The following is an 18,051-nucleotide window of genomic DNA, read 5'->3' on the forward strand; positions in this document are numbered from 1 at the left end:
AACCTTATCCATTTTTTGGGATCGGTGTCCATTGCCTCAAATTCCCTCCACAATAATATTTTCACACCCAACCCCTTTTTTCCTGAAAAAAAAAATCTTTGAATATTACACAAAACCCAATTCATATAATTGAGAATAATTTGCAAATAATTATTAGTAAACATTTTATAATAATAATAAAAAAATAAAAAAAGAGAAATTATAAGTGAATTTTTGTAGGAGTAAAGAGATTAAAAGAGCATAGAGGTAATGTGTTGAGGAAGTTGAGCTGTAAGCTCGTGCTTAAACGTGGGAAGAAGAATATAATAAAGGGCTATGATGGGGAAACAGGGAGTAGAAATTTAATATTATTATAATTTTAAATATTTATTTTATATATATATATATATATATATATATAAATAAATAAATAAGAAATTGAAAAAAGCACAGTTCCCGATGGGTAAAAATATATTTACCAAAGCACAGAAGAATCCGACTGTAAATTTGGACGTTATTGGAGGATTCACTGCGACAAAACCTGCAGAGTTGATTCTTTGGAGGTTGAATTTTGGGAGGAAATTGGAGTTGCAGTTATAGTGGTGGCAGAGAGGTTAAATTTGAAGTGGAATGAAGGGTGTTATGGTCAAAGTGAAAAATTAAAATGGTATATTTTGGAAGGGGAAAAATAAAAAGGAGAGTTTAATTGGAAACAACTTTACAGAACTTGCAAGTCACTTCCTCATTATTATATTCATCTCTCTCTGCATGCAGAGAGATGCTCATTCTTTTTTTAAAAAATAAAATAAAATTGTGGTGTTCCGTTTTTGCCCTTGGTTGTTGTCCTCAAAATCCCCCCCTTCTTCCATCATCGCCATTCTCCATCGGACACATTTTCGTTTCTCTCTCTTCATTCATTCTTCTGTAATTTTTTTCACTCTCGACGGACGAGCTTTTTGTCTGCGTTTCTGTGTGTGTGTGTTTGTGTAACAGAGAGTTTTGGTTTTGGTGTGTGATTTTGCTGTGGTTATGGAGGTGAACAAGTACCTGATTGGAGGATATTTTGACGCCGGAGTGGGACAATTTTCGCCGGAGAAGACTAAGGCTGCGGAGCATTTCACCATTGATGATCTACTTGACTTTTCTAATGAAGATGCGATAATGACTGACGGTTGCTTCGATAACGTGGCGGGAACTTCGACGGATTCCTCCACTGTTACTGCTGTCGATAGCTGTAATTCCTCTGTTTCTGGCAGTGATCATCATTTCAATGGAAATATCGGCTCTCGAAGCTTCGATGAGTCTCGATTCTCTGATGACCTTTGCGTTCCGGTAGGGTTCATAATGTTGCGCATTCGATTGAACTTCAATTCTGTACGATTACGAACATATTTCAGTAAATTTTATACGAAAATTGAAATGGTTTGAAGTTAGGTTAGTTGGATTCTGATTCAATTTATTGATTCGTTGTTTACAGTACGAAGAATTAGCGGAACTCGAATGGCTCTCGAATTTCGTCGATGATTCATTTTCAACGGAAGGGAAAGATCTTCAGGCGCTTAATTACCTCTTCAATAGCCATTCAATTTCGAAGCCTCAAACTCCAGAAACTTCATCTTCCTCGGAATTACCGCCTTCCGTATCAATTCCCTCTGATTCCTCGAAGAGCTCGCCGCGTTTCCCCGCCGAAACGCCGCTCCCTTGCAAAGCTCGAAGTAAGCGATCGCGAACCGCTCCTTGTGACTGGACCACACGCCTTCTCCACCTCCTCACTCCGGCGGATCATAAACCGCCAAAATCATCATCGTTATCGAAGAAGAAAGATGCGTTGAACGGCGAATCCACCGGACGGAAATGCCTGCATTGTCAGGCGGAGAAGACTCCTCAATGGCGAACGGGACCAATGGGACCTAAAACGCTCTGCAACGCTTGCGGCGTCCGGTACAAGTCTGGCCGGTTAGTGCCGGAGTATCGTCCAGCAGCAAGTCCGACATTCATATCGGCGAAACACTCGAATTCTCACCGGAAAGTTCTGGAGTTGAGAAGGCAGAAGGAGGTTCAAATGGCGCAACAGCAACAGTTCATAAATCAGAGTTCAATTTTCGGAGTAACGAACGGTTGTGATGAATACTTGATTTCTCATCACATGGGGCCCACTGTTCGGCATATGATGTAGTGGATCGTAGCGTAGGAATCTTAGCATGGACTTCATATTTTCGCAATTACTTTTCTTTTCCTCCTTTCCTTTTCAGGTCCATTTTGGTCATATCATATAAGAAGACAGATGAGCTGGCAATTCTATTTTATCACCATTTTAAAATTAAAAATTTAAATGTAGAATTCCAGACAAAAAATAAAAATAAACATAAAATAAAGATAATATAAATGGAATACGTGGATTATTATTTCAAGCCAATATAATATAATCAACCAAACTTTTTTTTTTTTTTTTTTTTTTTTCATTTTCCTTTCTAAACTTTCATCAATTTTACAACAAAATATAGTAAAAAAAAACTAAATAAATGTATCTAAGAGCTGTTAAGTAAGTTGACGAGTCAATTAAGTTCGTCCGTGATGCTTCAGTACCTCTTCCATTACTTATTGAGCCAAGAAAAGTAAGCTCAAGATCAAGAGCCAACGAAGGCTCAAATCACAGTTTTGGCTTGCTACAAGATGGGCTCGAGAACTGCAGTCAGTCAGTCATTTCCCTTGTAGTCGAACACCATTACTGTATATGTGAAGACTGCCTTGTACAAAATTATCCTAAATAATTATTAAGAATTAAAAATAATAACATAAACAATTAAAAAAAAAAAAAAACCCCAACAAAAATTGTGTGCCATAAAAAATAAACAAAAACCAATGTTTGCACATGAAGAACTCATTACCTTTTTTTTTATTTTTTCTTTTTAAAATTATTTGTTGGGTGAAGAAAAAAAGGAAAAAAAAAATGGTGGGATTTGAAATCTTTCCCTTGTTTAGTCGCAAAGGCACATGGGGGGGTTGTTTAAGACAAATACCAAGGCACCCACTAAGCATGGGTTTCAGAGTCCCATATCCATTGGGATTTCGTACCACTTTTTATTACTTCGTATCCTCTACGGACCATCCACATGCCCCCCAATCCTCTTCTCAAACCCCTTACTCAATTCAATGGACCAAAACACTATATTACAATCTTTGTTTTCTTTTACGTATTCCTCTTCCTCTACTTTACTTTACTTCACGTCTATATCGTCAACTTGCCACGTCTTCAATTATATATACACGTGTCAATCCTAACACGAGCCTCGTTCACTCACAAAGGTCATGATTCATGTTCAACACTTCATAAACAACAACCCTCTCGAGTTGATTCTATATCATTATTTCGATTTAAGTGTCGAAACTCGTTTGTTAGAAAGAAGTTTCCACACCCTTATAAACAATGATTCGTTCTCATCTTCAACCGACGTGGGATCTCACAATTCACCTCCTTCAATGCTCAGCATTCTTGCTGGCACCTCGCCCAATGGTCTGACTCTGATACCATTTGTAACAATCCAAGCCGAGCCCACCTGAGGAAATATTGTGCTCTTTGAGTTCCTCTCAAAGTTTTATAATGCATTTACTACAAAGAAGTTTTGTGCCCATCTTTATTATTGATTTGAATCTCATTATAGGTAATTTGTTGAGGATTATTCCTCTTACTAAACTTAGTTCAATCCTCATTATGAGTGCACACTCCAAATGCTTTATGAGCCATTATTTCACTTTTTAACCATTTTCAATACCATTATCTCCTAAGGTAAGGTTTTAATATTTTGATCATTCGAAAAATTCAATTAATCCAATCCAGTACGTATGAGTTAATTTCAATAAATGAAAATTTTATGAATTGAATTGGCTCAAGTAATTATCATAAAATTAGATTGGGTTGAATCTAAATTACTCGAACATTTATATATATTTATTTTATTTTTATTTAATTTCTTAATTATTTTTTATTTTTTATTATCCCACTACTCTTAAAAATAATTTTAACTATTTAAAAAGTAATTTTTTTAAAAATATATATTCATATAAAAATAAATAAATATATATTTTAGATACTTGAGAATATTATTTCATAATTCAAAAATAGTTATTGAATATAATAAAAAAAATTATGTAACAAAATCCATACTTATTAAATCATATGATTGAGAATATAAAACAAACAATCGGTTTGTACGAAAATATGTACAGATCATAAAGGGAGAAAATTTTAAATAATTAAAAGAAAAGGAAATTAGGTGTGAAAATACAAATTAAAATTAAAGGATGAATTATGTAACTGGCTATAACCGCCTAACTAAACCATGGTCCTAGGGTCCATTAGGGTATTTGATAAAGAAAGTGGGGTCAAATTTAAAATATTATATTTTCCTAGGTTATGACTATAAATATTAGAAAGTATAAAATGCGCATTCAAAAATGTCAAATCCTCGATCGGTGCACAAACGGAACGTACAACAACTGCAAGCTGGCTAGCTGCTGTCGTAGGAAACTTGTTTCTCCTTCACCCCATTATTTTACAATTATTTGCTCTCAAGTCCTTCATTTTTATAAAATTAAATCAATGAATACTATTTTTTTTTTCATCCATTTTCTGATTTATTTTGCTAATTTTTGTATTTCATAAATGTTTTTCATCTTTGGTTGCAATTTTGACTTTTCGGTAGGAGCGTTGTTGGTTCGATCGAGTTGACTTATTTTTCGACTCAATCTAATTATTCAGTCTGTTAATTTTTTCAGTCCAAATAACCTTTATTAAATACTGAATCAAACCAACGTAAACATTTTGAGTTTAGTTGGTTCAATTGTTCGAATTATTTGTTTAAATTTGTGTTTTTAATAAAGATAAAATATTAGTTCGTAAAACTATCTATTTGTTTATTTTCAAACATTTAGTTAAGATTTACTGTTCAATTCAAATATATATTTTGAAAAATTAACTTCCAACCCATTAAAAATTACTAGTTCGAGAATAAATAATAATATAAATAAATAAATATTGTATCGTAATAAAAATGTAATAATGTTGAACAGGTTCAATTCAACCCCGTCTAATTTTGGGGAAGGGATGAACCAATATAATCCATAAATTTTTTATTTGTTTAGACTCAACCTAACTCAAATAGATTCATAACTCAACCAAAACAGTCCAAATTGAGTTAGATTTGTTGGATAAAAGTGTCCCATATTGATTAATTTAGGAGATGGTCATGGATTTATAATCAAATAATACACTTTTCATTGGTGTGAGGCCTTTTGGAGAAGCCCAAAGCAAAATCATGAAAACTTATGCTCAAAGTGGACAATATCATACCATTGTGGAGAGTCGTGTTCGTCTAACAAGATTAATTGGATTTTTTTTTTTTATAATCGAGTTTTTTTTTAACACCTCCACTTTCATATTTAAGAAATTATAAATAAAAGTATTCAAATTTAAATAGTGATTTTGAATAATATTTATGCAAGTTGAGGATATTATATATTAATATTGTGTGCTAAATTCAATTCCTAGGGAGCTTTGCATGTTATTTTGGTTGAAGAAAATGGGTTAGTTGTTGTTCTTCTCTCTCTCATGAAATTGGAGAGTTGAAGGGCATTTTTGTCATTTAACTTATGCATTTATGCTATTCATATGGATACCATAGTACAATATATTAGTGGCTACCAATTAATTCCCACATTCATATGAACTTCCATTATTACCCTATGTGAATTGAATTATTAAACTTTTATTTTTATTTTTTAATTTCCATTTTCTAATAATTGAATTTCATATTCCATATAAATTGATCATGAATTTTTTAAAATAGTGACCCAAGATTGAAACTTAAATCCAAAAATTATTAAAAAAAAAATTGAAATAGAGTTTAAAGGATTTTTATTTATCTCGAATTTAAAAGTTTAGACACTAATATTATTAAACTAAATAACGTATTTAAATTAATATTGGTCGGAGTTTAAAGCATAAAATATGATAGTGTTAGGTAAATATTAAGAATTATTTATTGTTTTTTATTATTAGTTTATGTGTGAATCTAAACATAATTCTAAGTCAAGTTGACGTATTTAATTTGAAAAAAATATTAAATATTTATTTTCCCCTCACAATTCAACCGACTATATTTTGTTCAAAGCCAAAGCAAAGGGATTTATGCATATTATTTTAATTTCTTATTTTTGTTTCAATAGAGTGATATACAAATAATCCAAATAATGACTTGGTATTTAGGCTAATGCCTTCTTTATGTGAGGAAATAAGAAAAAAAAAAAAAAACATGAAAAATAATCATTTGATTTAATTTACAACGATATTATTCAATATTAACCATACAAATAATCGAAGATAAATTCAAAATTATTTAATATTAATATAGTTAATTGTGTTAAATAATTCATATTTTTTTAATGTAACTTGCCAAAATAAGTAATATTTTAGTTGGCACATGGTTCAGCTAATCCCTATTTATAGCCTCCAATTGGCAATTAAGCTATAATTATTATTTTTAATTGTATTTAATATTTTCGTGGTTATTCGGTTGTTTCTTATTGGGCTTTTTGGGCTTGGGCCGCATAAAAAGTTGGGCCTACTTCGTACCTAAAATATGAACCAAGGCCCACGCCATCGAGCCAGGGTGAACCTAAAACCCATTCACGAAGGTCACCTTCGGTTTTGATTGTTCTTGTTTGCTGATGTTCTTCAGAATCTGGAACCCAGGGAAGCCTGTCTTGTATCGATTGAAGATATAAAGTTACTTCACCATTTTGTTACTCAACCATTAAGTGGTTGAAAGTTGTTGGAGTCGTAGATTGACTAATTAACGGGAAGAACATGAGTATATAAGTAAGAGACACTGTCTCCGTTGTAATGTGACATTTAAAAGAAACAAAAAAAAAACAAAACTGTGAGAGCTTATACTCAGAGTGGACAATATTGTATTAGTGTGGAGGTTGTTGATCTATCATTATATCAGAACCATGCACTTTTCTTAAATTAGCCATGTCAGTAGAATCCTTTGGCATCGTGTAAGGAAGTTGTGAGCATGTTTAAAGAGAGGTTCAATAGTGCACTTTGTTCGAGGGGGATAATTGTTGAAGATTTTTTTAGTTCTATATCGGTTCATTAAGGAGAAGATCATGAGTACATAGTAAGAGAACCGATATGGACCATTTCCAAAGTGTACAATGTCATACCACTATGGAGATTATTGTTCATAATAGAGCAGGGTGTGCCTTAATTCAATTAATATTTAATATTAAAACAAATATTTATATATATATTATATATAATCACCAATCGCGCATGTAGAGTATGTGTAGTCATGGTCATTTTGTATTTGACCAGAAACAATTGGAGAAATTTTGTTGAGAGACTTTGGAGTGTGAGAGTATGAGAGATACACTTGTAAACAATTTGTTTATAGTGATTGATTACCACCCGTCGATGTAGGGAAATTTCTTTTCTCCGAACTACGTAAATCTTTGTGTTTCTTTGTTTAAGTTCAATTTATAGGTGTGTGAGGGTAATTAATCTTTCTTTCGCTCTCACTACAATAATTGAGTATCAAAACATTTTTTGGTTGCGACATTACTACATACAACAAGTGGCATCACAGCTTTAAAATTTAAGTCTAACAAAATTAATTTTCGAGTAACTTTTTTGTCTATTTCTTTTAATTATTATAAAATTATTATAAACTAAGTTGATTTGAATCTCCTCGTCAAGAGAGTTAGGCATGAATGGTAGCAATAATTCCATTTAAAGCCTAACAACTACTTAATTATTCGATGTTTTGAAACAAACTACTTCATCCGTGACCAAACAAATTGACTTATTTTACTGTTGAATGAAGAAAAAAATTCGATAAAAAAGAAGAAGAAAGGTTTGGTCTGACACTGTATTGACAACTCAATTTGTTCGTAAGACTGAGTCTTTCCTTGCGGAAAGAGTAAAAAAAGAAATCAAATGGATTCAAGGGGCTTTCGAAAACATATCAATAAGCTAGATCCATGCTTCGAGTTGTTTTATGCCATAAATAAACGCGAACACTCAAGAAATCTGTTGGACAGGCAGATTCGCATCTCTTACAGCCAACACAGTCTTTTGTTCTTAGAGCCGAAGCTATTTGCTTAACTTTATCTCCGTCCCAAGGTATTATTTATAATACATCTGTGGGGTAAGCTCCGACGCATTGAGTACGAGAGCAAGTATTTGCTCAGCTTTACATCCATCCTAAGTCTCTCACCCATATTTACTATTTACCGTTGGTAAAAAATTATTCAATGTGTTTTTAAATTTATTTTACCGCGGTAAAAATTGGAGGGAATCAAAATACCGAGCGGCAGAATGATATAAATAAACTCTCTTTATATTTTATTTATTAACTTTCTCCACAAGAACGCTGGTACAACACAGAATTCTCTCTCACGATCTCTCAGAGAATCCCACCGGAAAGATTCGCCTGAAACTTTACCATATGACTGGTGACCGGAAAATGTCGTCTGTGCCGGAGGTAGCGGTGCAGCTACCGGAGATGACGAAGCTTAGACCGATTGGTGGACTGATTGAACCGTCGGACCGAAGCTTAGACCGCCTGAGAGCTGATTTGTGTCAGTTGATGCTGAGGCTGATTTGTGTTGCTACGTCGGTGACGGCAATGTCGTTGATGGTTACGGCGGCGGAGTCTAGCACGGTTTCCATTTACGGATTTGAACTTCCCGTTCATTCCAAGTGGTCGTTCTCGGACGTATTCGAGTAAGTTTCGTCGTTTGTTTTGTTGGTGCTTAATGCCTTAGAGGTTTTGGTCATTTGAATAAGTGATTGACTTGTAAGAAAGGAAGAACCGTGAGATCCATCAGTTGAAACGTGACTGCTCTGTGGAGGAATGGCGGTCCTCTGTAACTATATCACTGCTGTAACTTCTAATTTCTTGTTTGCCTCTCTTCATCGTTTGTTCTCCTTCAATATTTTATTGGAATGCTTCAGATATTCATCCAAGGAGCGGAGAGGAGAAAATTGGAGGGCTAAGGATTGGACGGTGTTTTCTGTCTGCTTTTGGGGGAAACATTTTACTGCATTTTCTTTTTGTTTCTTACTGAGATTTCTTCGCATCCAAACAGAATGTCATCTATTTTTTCCTTTAGTTCCCGATCACTTTTGATTTCATTATTACTGGTTTGCCTACTTTGGCAAAGGCCACATTAAATCTTACGGTTGATTCAGTCGTTTTTCCTCTGTTTGGATGCTGACAAACCTGCCTTTCTTCGAATGGAGAAAATGGAATCTGGAAAATCCTCCTCATCCAAGTTTTATGGCTTCGTCTAAATGTAATGAACAGAATTGAACCCGTGAACCCAATTTCTTCTTTCCTCAAAATATTCCCTATTTCATGTTTGTCTTCTTCTGGACCGGTTGATGACTATCTATATAAAATTTTAACCAACTGCCTTCCGCATAATTTCTTCGTCTTTCTTTATTGTTCTTATTGCTTCAATGGACCCAATTTCTAAAACAAAGAGTTTGTTGCATTTGCTTAGACTTGTTTTATTATAAAAATGAATTACGTGTTGAATACAACAGAAATTGGATTGTGGGGTTTTTGTTCTAATGAGTTGAAATTCGTTGAACCCCGTGAGTTTTTTGTGAGTGTAGGTATCTTGTTGGAGTTTCAGGGGCTGTCGCTGCCTACTCTTTGCTGCAGCTTCTCGTTACTACTTCCAAGCTTGTCAGGAAGTCCCCAGTGCTTGGCTCCAGACGTCAAGCCTGGCTTATTTTCGCTGTTGATCTGGTAAGGGAAATAGTAGCATATTGATTGAAGAAAGACTAGACGGTTGTTTTATGCCATTTTTAATATGGTATCATTGTGGAGAGTGGTGATTTCTAACATAGTATCAGAGTCATGCTCTAAACATAGTTATGTCAATAGAATTCTCAAATATCGAACAAAGAACTGTGAGCCTCGAAGGTGTAGTCAAAAGTAACTAAAATGTCGAACAAAAGGTGTACTTTGTTCGAGGGCTCCAGAGAAAGGAGTCGAGCCTTGATTAAGGGGAGGCTATTTGAGAGTTCCGTAAAAAACTTTAGGGGAGAGTTATAGTGTACTTTGTTCGAAGGGAGGATTGTTGAGGATTATTGAGGATTATTGGAAGTGAGTCCCACGTTGGTTAATTTAGTGGAAGATCCTGAGTTTATAAGTGAGAAATACTATCTCCATTGGTATGAGGCCTTTTGAGGAAGCCCGAAGCAAAGCCATGAAAGCTTATGCTCAAAGTGGCCAATATCATACTATTGTGGAGAGTCGTGATTTCTAACATCATCAAAAAAGAGGGTATACTAGAGTGTTTTTCAAGAATTTGTTGTGTTGGTCGCAGGCCTTGGCATATGCACTGATGAGTGCTGGATCAGCTGCAGCTGGGATCTCAAATCTGAATCGCACTGGCATTCGGCACACAACTCTGCCTAACTTTTGTAAGCCATTACAACGCTTTTGTAACCACGTTGCCATATCTATTGCCTTCACATTCTTTACTTGCTGCTTGCTCACAACTTCTGCAATCCAATATGTTATTTGGCTCTCCAAAAACTGAACCCTCATGAGAAATGAACCTTCTGCCTATGGGAAAACTTAAAGTAAAGAATATGGTGTTTCTTTCTGTCCCTTCTGATTTCATAGTGTCCTTAAATCAAATGAAACTTGTACGGTGTGTAAACATGGTAGCATCCCACTGGTTTTTTTAGCTGAGATTGTTCATTTAGATAGCTTTTAGTGGTTTTATGGTGTATTAACTTTGATCTCTGAGTGTTTTAAAGAATGAGGTTGTTTGGAACTCTCTTTTTTCGTAAACTATTTTAATTTTTAGATCTCGGAATGCACATAGTAAATCATTCGAGTCCTCCTCCATCCCTTTCATGACGAAGGAAGAGTTATGCAGCACAAAGACTAGAAAACTTACCTTAAACCCTTCTTAAAAAGTGATTCAAAACATACTTAAAGACTAGCATGACGAGGGATTAAGAAATAGGTGTGTTTGAGTTTATTGTATAAGACATCAATTATTATTTTAAAAAAATGATGATTTAATTCTTTTACTTACGGGTCACTAAAATAAATAAAAGTGAGTGTTAATATCTATGAGATTTACAATACTAGCTTTAAAATTAAGTAAATTGATAGAATTTAAGTGTAGCAACAATTTCTTGTGGAACATCTTTGGGTCTAATTTCATTTTATTTCTAATTTCATTTTATTTCTAAAGTTTGGTCAACCTATTCTATCTTGCTTTCTCCTTAATGGTAAATGCCTCAAATAAATCCAACGAGTAACTAATAATCCTGTTATACAGAAAAAAGTAGCTATCATGCCCTTTTCTGACGAAGCATAGAGTCCTACGGTTTCATCGACTAATAAGGTTATCAAATGAATTGTAATGACAGTTGAAATGACCGAAAAAGATATATGAGTTAATATATGCTCTAAAGTTGAAAATATCGTCTTTATTTTGTGGTAATTTAAACATTTTTCACAACTTCTTTGAACTTCATATTATGATGTCTTGATTTTATATAACACAATTTCTCTCGCATATTTGTTCTCTGTTCTTTCTTTTGAAGAATAACGTTCCTCTTATATAATTCAATCTCTTTAGAAATCGTTTCTAATTCCGAGTTCCAATTGGGGAGCTTTTAGTGTAAGTTCCGAGTTTCAATTGGGGATCACACAACAACTTACGTATTCAATCTAGATGAACACAAACAATAAGAGAGAAAATATACATTATATATATATATAAAGGTTGTGATTTTGATTATTTTACAGTTTAGAAAGAGCGATATCCTCTTTCATAACAATTCTCAATATCCGAATTCTGACTTTCCGTCTTGGCTGAATTTTCTTTTCTTCCATTTCTTCTTCTTCTTCGTTTCTTCGATTTATGCACATGGTGCTCGATCAACATCACAGTCAATCCAATAAATACTACTCCCAAAATACCCCCACTCACCGCCGTAACCACCGACACCCAATTCCCAATACCCTCATCGCGTGGTACCACCACCCAAATCGCCGCCACGTACCCCGTCCCCATGAACGCCACCGCCACCCACATCACCTTCTGCGCTACCATCACCATCACAATCTGCGGCTTCCGTCGAAACGGAACCACGCTGATCACAACGATCACCAATCCCAACGACGTGAACAATGCCACGTCGTTACACACCATGAAGATTCTGAAAGCTAACGTGTCGCTCACCGTCGATTGCCCTACTTTCCTTTTGTTTTTCTCGTCTTGTTGTTGGTACACTCCGCCGGGCGGGTTTATCCCGGCGGCGAATGTCACCGTCGCGATCAAAATCGCCACCAAAACAATCGTGTTTCTCGCGTTTTGGACTGCCTCCATGTAGGTTTTGACACGGTGTCGTTTCACATGGGAGTTAATTTTATGGTCGTGATCGGTTAAAACAGGGGATGGTATTTTTTCCGCCTCCGATTTAGTCGAAAACTGATCGGCAAATTTTGAGTCCGACGGAATCATGGTTGGGACGACTAGTTCTTGGCTTCTTCCATCCACGTGGCTCCACAAGGAGGGGCTGGAGGAGGAAGCGGCGGCGTTGGTCTGATAAATGGTAGACATGTCGGTGTATTGTGAAGGGGATAACACTTCGGAGTATCTCCGGCCACCGAATTTAATCAGTAAACTTTCCAGTCGGCGATTCTCCGGCGTGTCTCCGATTTGATCAAGTATATCAAGGGCGGTTTGTCCTTTGTAATTCCGGGAATTTATCTCCACCCCTGTTTTTCTGATCAAAAACTCTGCTATCTGCAGGGGATTTCATAAATAATTGTTTGATTTCATTTCATAATTTAAATGGGTTTTTTCAATTGAATTTACCTGATAACGTTGAGCATCAACAGCAACATGAAGAACAGTGTTACTGTAACGATCTCGACAGTTCAATAGGTTCAATCCATTACAGACATGGAACAAGTAAACCAACGCATCGATCCGGCCATAACGAACGGCGAGATGGAAGATGGTTTCTCCCTCTTTTGTAGATTGGTAAAAGGATGAAGAAGCCAACGACAGAAATTCTTCAAGAATTGCAACTTTGCCATTCATGACAGCCAAATGCAACGGCGTGTACCCATTGTTGTTGTACTGCATACCCATATTCGCATCGCGTTGCAGCAACGTCCATGCCATTTCTCTCAACCCTTTGCTGCAAGCTATATGCAACGCCAAGTTCCCATTCGAGTCCACCAAGTGTGCCAATTTTGGACTCGCATTAACCAGCTCTCTCACCACATCCGTGTGCCCATTCGACGCCGCTACATGAATACAACTCTGTTCGCCGACATCTTCCTCGTAGCTCGAGGCTCCATTTTCAGCTAACAAAAGGATCACGACATCGAGATGGCCGTGGGAACAAGCAAGTGAAAAGCCAGTGAGTTTGTCGGCGTTTCGTTTTGAAGCAACATTGGGATTGGCCTTAAGAAGCGCCTCTACTACTTTGACATGACCTTGGCGACAAGCTTCATGAAATGGCGACTCGACCGCGTAGTTCACCACCGTATCGACATCGGCATTGTCGGCGACATGTTGCGGGTTAATTGCTTCGTTTTCTGTCACAGAATTTGCCTGCAAGAAATTCTGATCCATTGCAAAGCGATTGAATGAGTGGAGGAGGATAATGAGGGTGGGATTTATAAGAAATTGATGGAACAAATTCTTGGAAGCTTAGCTGATTGACTTACACACACAAGTCAATTGGGGCAGTTTCCTTTATTTATTTATTTATTTTTATTTTGGAACAATAATTAATTTCGTTTCACACAGCGTTTTCCATGAAGTTTAGTGGTGGCCTTCAATTTATGGTCGAGTTTCTATACGCGTAGGGAAATATAATGGCTGACTTTTTAGCTCCAAACATTTTTCTTTGTTTGGTTGTGCTTGAAATTTACTAGGAAGGTAACGAACAATATCTCACTAGATCTTGTACGAATGTTCAAAACGTAGATCAAAGTAAAGTCACCAGATCTTATAAGTGTAAGATTATGGGTCTATAAATAAGATATACATGTACACCGAAGCACAAAACAAAGTCACTAGAGCTTATGCTCAAATTGGAAATTTTTGGGTTGGTTGAATTGATGACGGGTAACCTAAATAAGAAAACTCAATAAGAAAACTCAACCGTGGTACATTTTACCTTAATAACTAAAATTTCATAAAACTCAAATATTAAATATTTAAGAGTCATAATATATATTGATTATAAATGTCAAATATTTTTAATGTCTAAGGTTGGGTTGTAGCCTTACTTTTTGATTGGTTGATTTGACTCGACCAAAAAATGTCAACTCGCAAACTAATTATAATTTTTTTTAAAAAAAAAAAAAAAATCTACTAAACCTAAACTCGAAAAAAAAAAAAAAAAACTAAATTATATTATTATTTAGAATACGTTTGTGTTGAATTTGTATTAAAAATGGCAGGGGTGTACATGGTCCATTCGATTTGGGAATATTTTTTACCCAACTCAAAGGTTCGGGTTGGTTGGATTAGTAACCCAACCCAACCCTCTATTTTCGAGTTGGGTTGTCAACTTAAAAAAAAATTAAAAAATTTATTTATCCACAGTTCATCATTATTCATAGAATTTGAGATAAAAAAATATTAAAAATCACAAACAAACACAAATAAATCTATAATCATTAAAAAAAAAATCATCAACAATAATTAATCATTAAAAAAAATCATCAACACAACAAATAACAAGAGAAAATTGTAACATCTTAACCTAATTCAACGTTACTATAGAACTAAATACAACTAAATACCGACCCTTCTTGAGAAAATATAAGTAAATAATAGATATAAAAATAAAAAATAATAAAAATAATTAGTTTAAAGAAACTATACCTATCAAAAATAAAAAATATTGTAAAAATACATCTAAATTTATAATTACCTATTTCAATTTTATAACAAAATTTTTATAACAAAATTTTTAAATTTATTGAAACTCATTTTTTATCGAAAAATTTTGTGTAACAGGTTTAGGTGTTAAGGAACCCGTAAAACAATAAAAAATTCTCTAACCAAGGCTGTAAACACTAGAACAATAGAAATATTTTGAACATCTTTTAATAAAATTATATATTTATATTCATTTACTTTTCACCAAATCCAATAAAAAAAAATGATAGATAGAAGTAAAATAAATTTTAAAGTCTGTTCTTCCAATCAACACAAATATAGAAAAAATTCCGAGTTTTAAACAAATCCATTTAAGAATATGTAAAATGAAAACAATATGCTCTCAAATTACTCAAATGCAGGTTTAGTCTATGAACATTGAACAGTGTACACTGTTGTTTAAAATAACTTAAATGTAGGTATAAATCATATTCAATAACCTATCATAAAATAAATTGAGTTTGATATATTGAGATTTTTTTTTATGAAAATTTTAAAATATACAAAAAAAAAAAATTAAATAAAAAAAATAACGTAATAAACAAAATATAAAAGAAAATAAACAAAATACAAAAAAAAAAAATTAAATCGACAAGAGTCTAATCTGGGCATAGAGTCAAACCTGTGATACACTCTATTTCTTACGGTATATTTATAAGTTTATCGAGAGTCCAATTCGAACTTTTATCCTATGAACCCGAAACTAAACCGAATCATTCTGAGTTCAGAAAAAATAACCCAACCCAACCCTTATAATTTGGATTGGGTTGGTTGGAGTTCCAATTGCGAGTTAGATGTACACCCCTAACAAAACAAAAGGTGAGAGCTTAACCTTTTCCAAACATCCAATCACGTGGATGGAATTATTTAAACGTACCACGTCATCCGACGTCAAATAAGGAAACGTTTTGATATTTAAAATTTAAAATTTTTCACATATTATATTAATTTATTAACATTAAAGTCTTGTTTTTATTTATTTATTTATTTATTTATTATTATTATTATTTTTTTTTGTCTTTAGTGGTAAAGTGTGAGGGTCCCACTAACGGTACACTTGACAAAAATCCAATTCGCGTTCCGACTTCATCCCTTGCGCCCAACGCCAACGGTACTCTCTCTCCTCAATCTTATCTCTTAAATCTATCCCCCACTCCTTCATTTTCTTAAATGGGGATATTAAAATTTTATCAACAATTTTATAATACCATTTTCAAATTTATTACCGTTTAAAATTTTAAACTATACTTTTAATTCTATTTTTTTTTAATTATTAATAATTTAATTGCCAAGTATAGTTCAAATTAATTATCGCTTTTTCCTATGATAATTCAATAAACAATTAAATTAATTAATTCAACTCCGTAGTTTCCTCTAATTTTTCATCCAATAAATATATATTAGAAATGGTCTTAAATAATAAATAAAATTATTACTCGTGATGGAAAAAACGTTAGATAAAATTAGACAAAATATAGAATATAAAAGTATGAATATTACAAAACCAATAATTATAATTTGAAGCCATGTCAATTTATTTATAGTCATTATCAAGGAAAAAAAAAGACATTTATCTAAATAATAATTATTTTTTGAATGGAAATATTCATTTAACTAAATTATTAATCGACCTTATTTTGAAAATAATTGAAGAACTCCAAAATTAGACAACCTGGAAACTAAGGATTAGAATAACAAATATATCACAGTATTTAATTTCAATACATTTTTAATATCTTACAAGAATATCAATTATATTATTTTTAATTAAAATTTAAATAACCTCGGTGGCTAATGGCTATGGAGTAAAGCAATAATTTATATATTTTTTACCGCGTGAATTGTCGCCAATTTTATCTGGCAATCCCGCGGTAATTAATCCCACAGAGCACCATAAAAGCTGCAGGGGAATATACTGTCCTCCGCCGCCCATTGGTCGGAGAAAGAACAGCCGCCGAATTCTGCTGCCAACGGCATTGCCACGTACTCCCACCATTCCCACGATTCAGTAACCAATTTGAACTCGTTCAGTGACTCAGTACCAAAATCGTCTTCTATATTCGGTAACTCCACAATCTCACTAAGCTCCTCCTCCTCCTCCTCCTCCGATGGCGACGGCAATGCAGTGGCCATCGCCGCCGCTTTAGCGGCGGCTGCTTGAATGTCATGCGGCATGAGCGACGCCGGGCGGGGCAAAAATGAGGCGAGTTCAGGGTAATTGAGGATAGCCGAGTCACCTTTAATACACAACGCAGCCGCGTCGTGTGCACGCGCTGCCATTTCCGGCGTGGGAAAAGTGCCGAGCCAAATTCGGGATTTCTTACGCGGCTGGCGAATTTCCGACACCCATTTTCCCCAGCTTCTCTTCCGTACGCCTCTGAAAACAGGATGTCTGTTGCAGTCTCTGGTTCTCTTGCGGGGCGGTGGGTCTGGTTGAGCCGGTCCGGCACCGGAAACCGGTCGGGTGGAGGGAAATGAAGAAGAAAGTGGTGGTGGAGTAGTCGGAAATGAGCTCTTTGGCTTCGCCATTTGTAACAGAGTCAGTGGATTTGATGCTCTGTTCGAATATAGCAATGAGAAGCTTTTGTAGGGAATGTCGTTGGGGCCGCTCCTAGCCCCTAGGAACACAGATTTAAATAATAATAATAATAATAATTAATATATTTTTTACTAAATTACAATTTTGGTCATTTTTAAACGTCGCCGTCTTTATCCTTTTTTAGATAAAATTCATTTTTAAAAAATCAATTTTATTCCGGTTGTAATAAATATAACCTACCCTATTTATTGAGAATATATATATATATATTTGTACAATTGAATTTTGATTATAATTAATTAATTAAACTTTTAATTATATTTTTCAATTAATTCTCCATAAATTTATTAAAAATTGTTATAAAACACTAAAAAATAATATTTTTTAAAAATTATTATTATTTTAATATATGAAAAAGCGTAGGACCCAAATCACAAATATGGGACCCACCATTTTAGGGTTTCTATCTTTCTTCTCCCCTCCAATTGGCTGCTGGAATTTTCTTATTTTCTAGACTTTCA

General features: G+C 34.3%; 3 protein-coding genes and 1 pseudogene across 3 annotated transcripts; 2 read left to right on the top strand and 2 right to left on the bottom strand.

The window, feature by feature from the left end:
- The first annotated feature begins 1,008 nt into the window (after positions 1–1,008).
- Positions 1,009–2,285, top strand: LOC111778301 (GATA transcription factor 9). Its single transcript, XM_023658037.2, has 2 exons — positions 1,009–1,311; positions 1,457–2,285. The coding sequence occupies exons 1-2, from the start codon at positions 1,009–1,011 to the stop codon at positions 2,153–2,155; spliced, it is 1,002 nt and encodes a 333-aa protein (XP_023513805.2). The 3' UTR covers positions 2,156–2,285.
- Positions 2,286–8,379: 6,094 nt separating this feature from the next.
- On the top strand, positions 8,380–10,839 carry LOC111778160 (CASP-like protein 3A1). The gene is made up of 3 exons (XM_023657839.2): positions 8,380–8,767; positions 9,665–9,800; positions 10,384–10,839. Exons 1-3 carry the CDS (start codon positions 8,490–8,492, stop codon positions 10,597–10,599), a joined length of 630 nt encoding a protein of 209 aa, XP_023513607.1. The 5' UTR covers positions 8,380–8,489; the 3' UTR covers positions 10,600–10,839.
- Positions 10,840–11,772: 933 nt separating this feature from the next.
- LOC111778159 (uncharacterized) lies at positions 11,773–13,768 on the bottom strand. The gene is made up of 2 exons (XM_023657838.2): positions 12,904–13,768; positions 11,773–12,831 (listed from the first exon to the last, which is right to left on the bottom strand). The coding sequence occupies exons 1-2, from the start codon at positions 13,669–13,671 to the stop codon at positions 11,830–11,832; spliced, it is 1,770 nt and encodes a 589-aa protein (XP_023513606.2). The 5' UTR covers positions 13,672–13,768; the 3' UTR covers positions 11,773–11,829.
- Positions 13,769–16,654: 2,886 nt separating this feature from the next.
- Positions 16,655–17,598, bottom strand: LOC111779148 (ethylene-responsive transcription factor ERF036 pseudogene; annotated as a pseudogene).
- Between the last annotated feature and the right edge of the window lie 453 nt (positions 17,599–18,051).

This window comes from Cucurbita pepo, chromosome 17 (assembly GCF_057944985.1).
Source record: "Cucurbita pepo subsp. pepo isolate OVF chromosome 17, ASM5794498v1, whole genome shotgun sequence".
Lineage (NCBI taxonomy): Eukaryota > Viridiplantae > Streptophyta > Magnoliopsida > Cucurbitales > Cucurbitaceae > Cucurbita > Cucurbita pepo.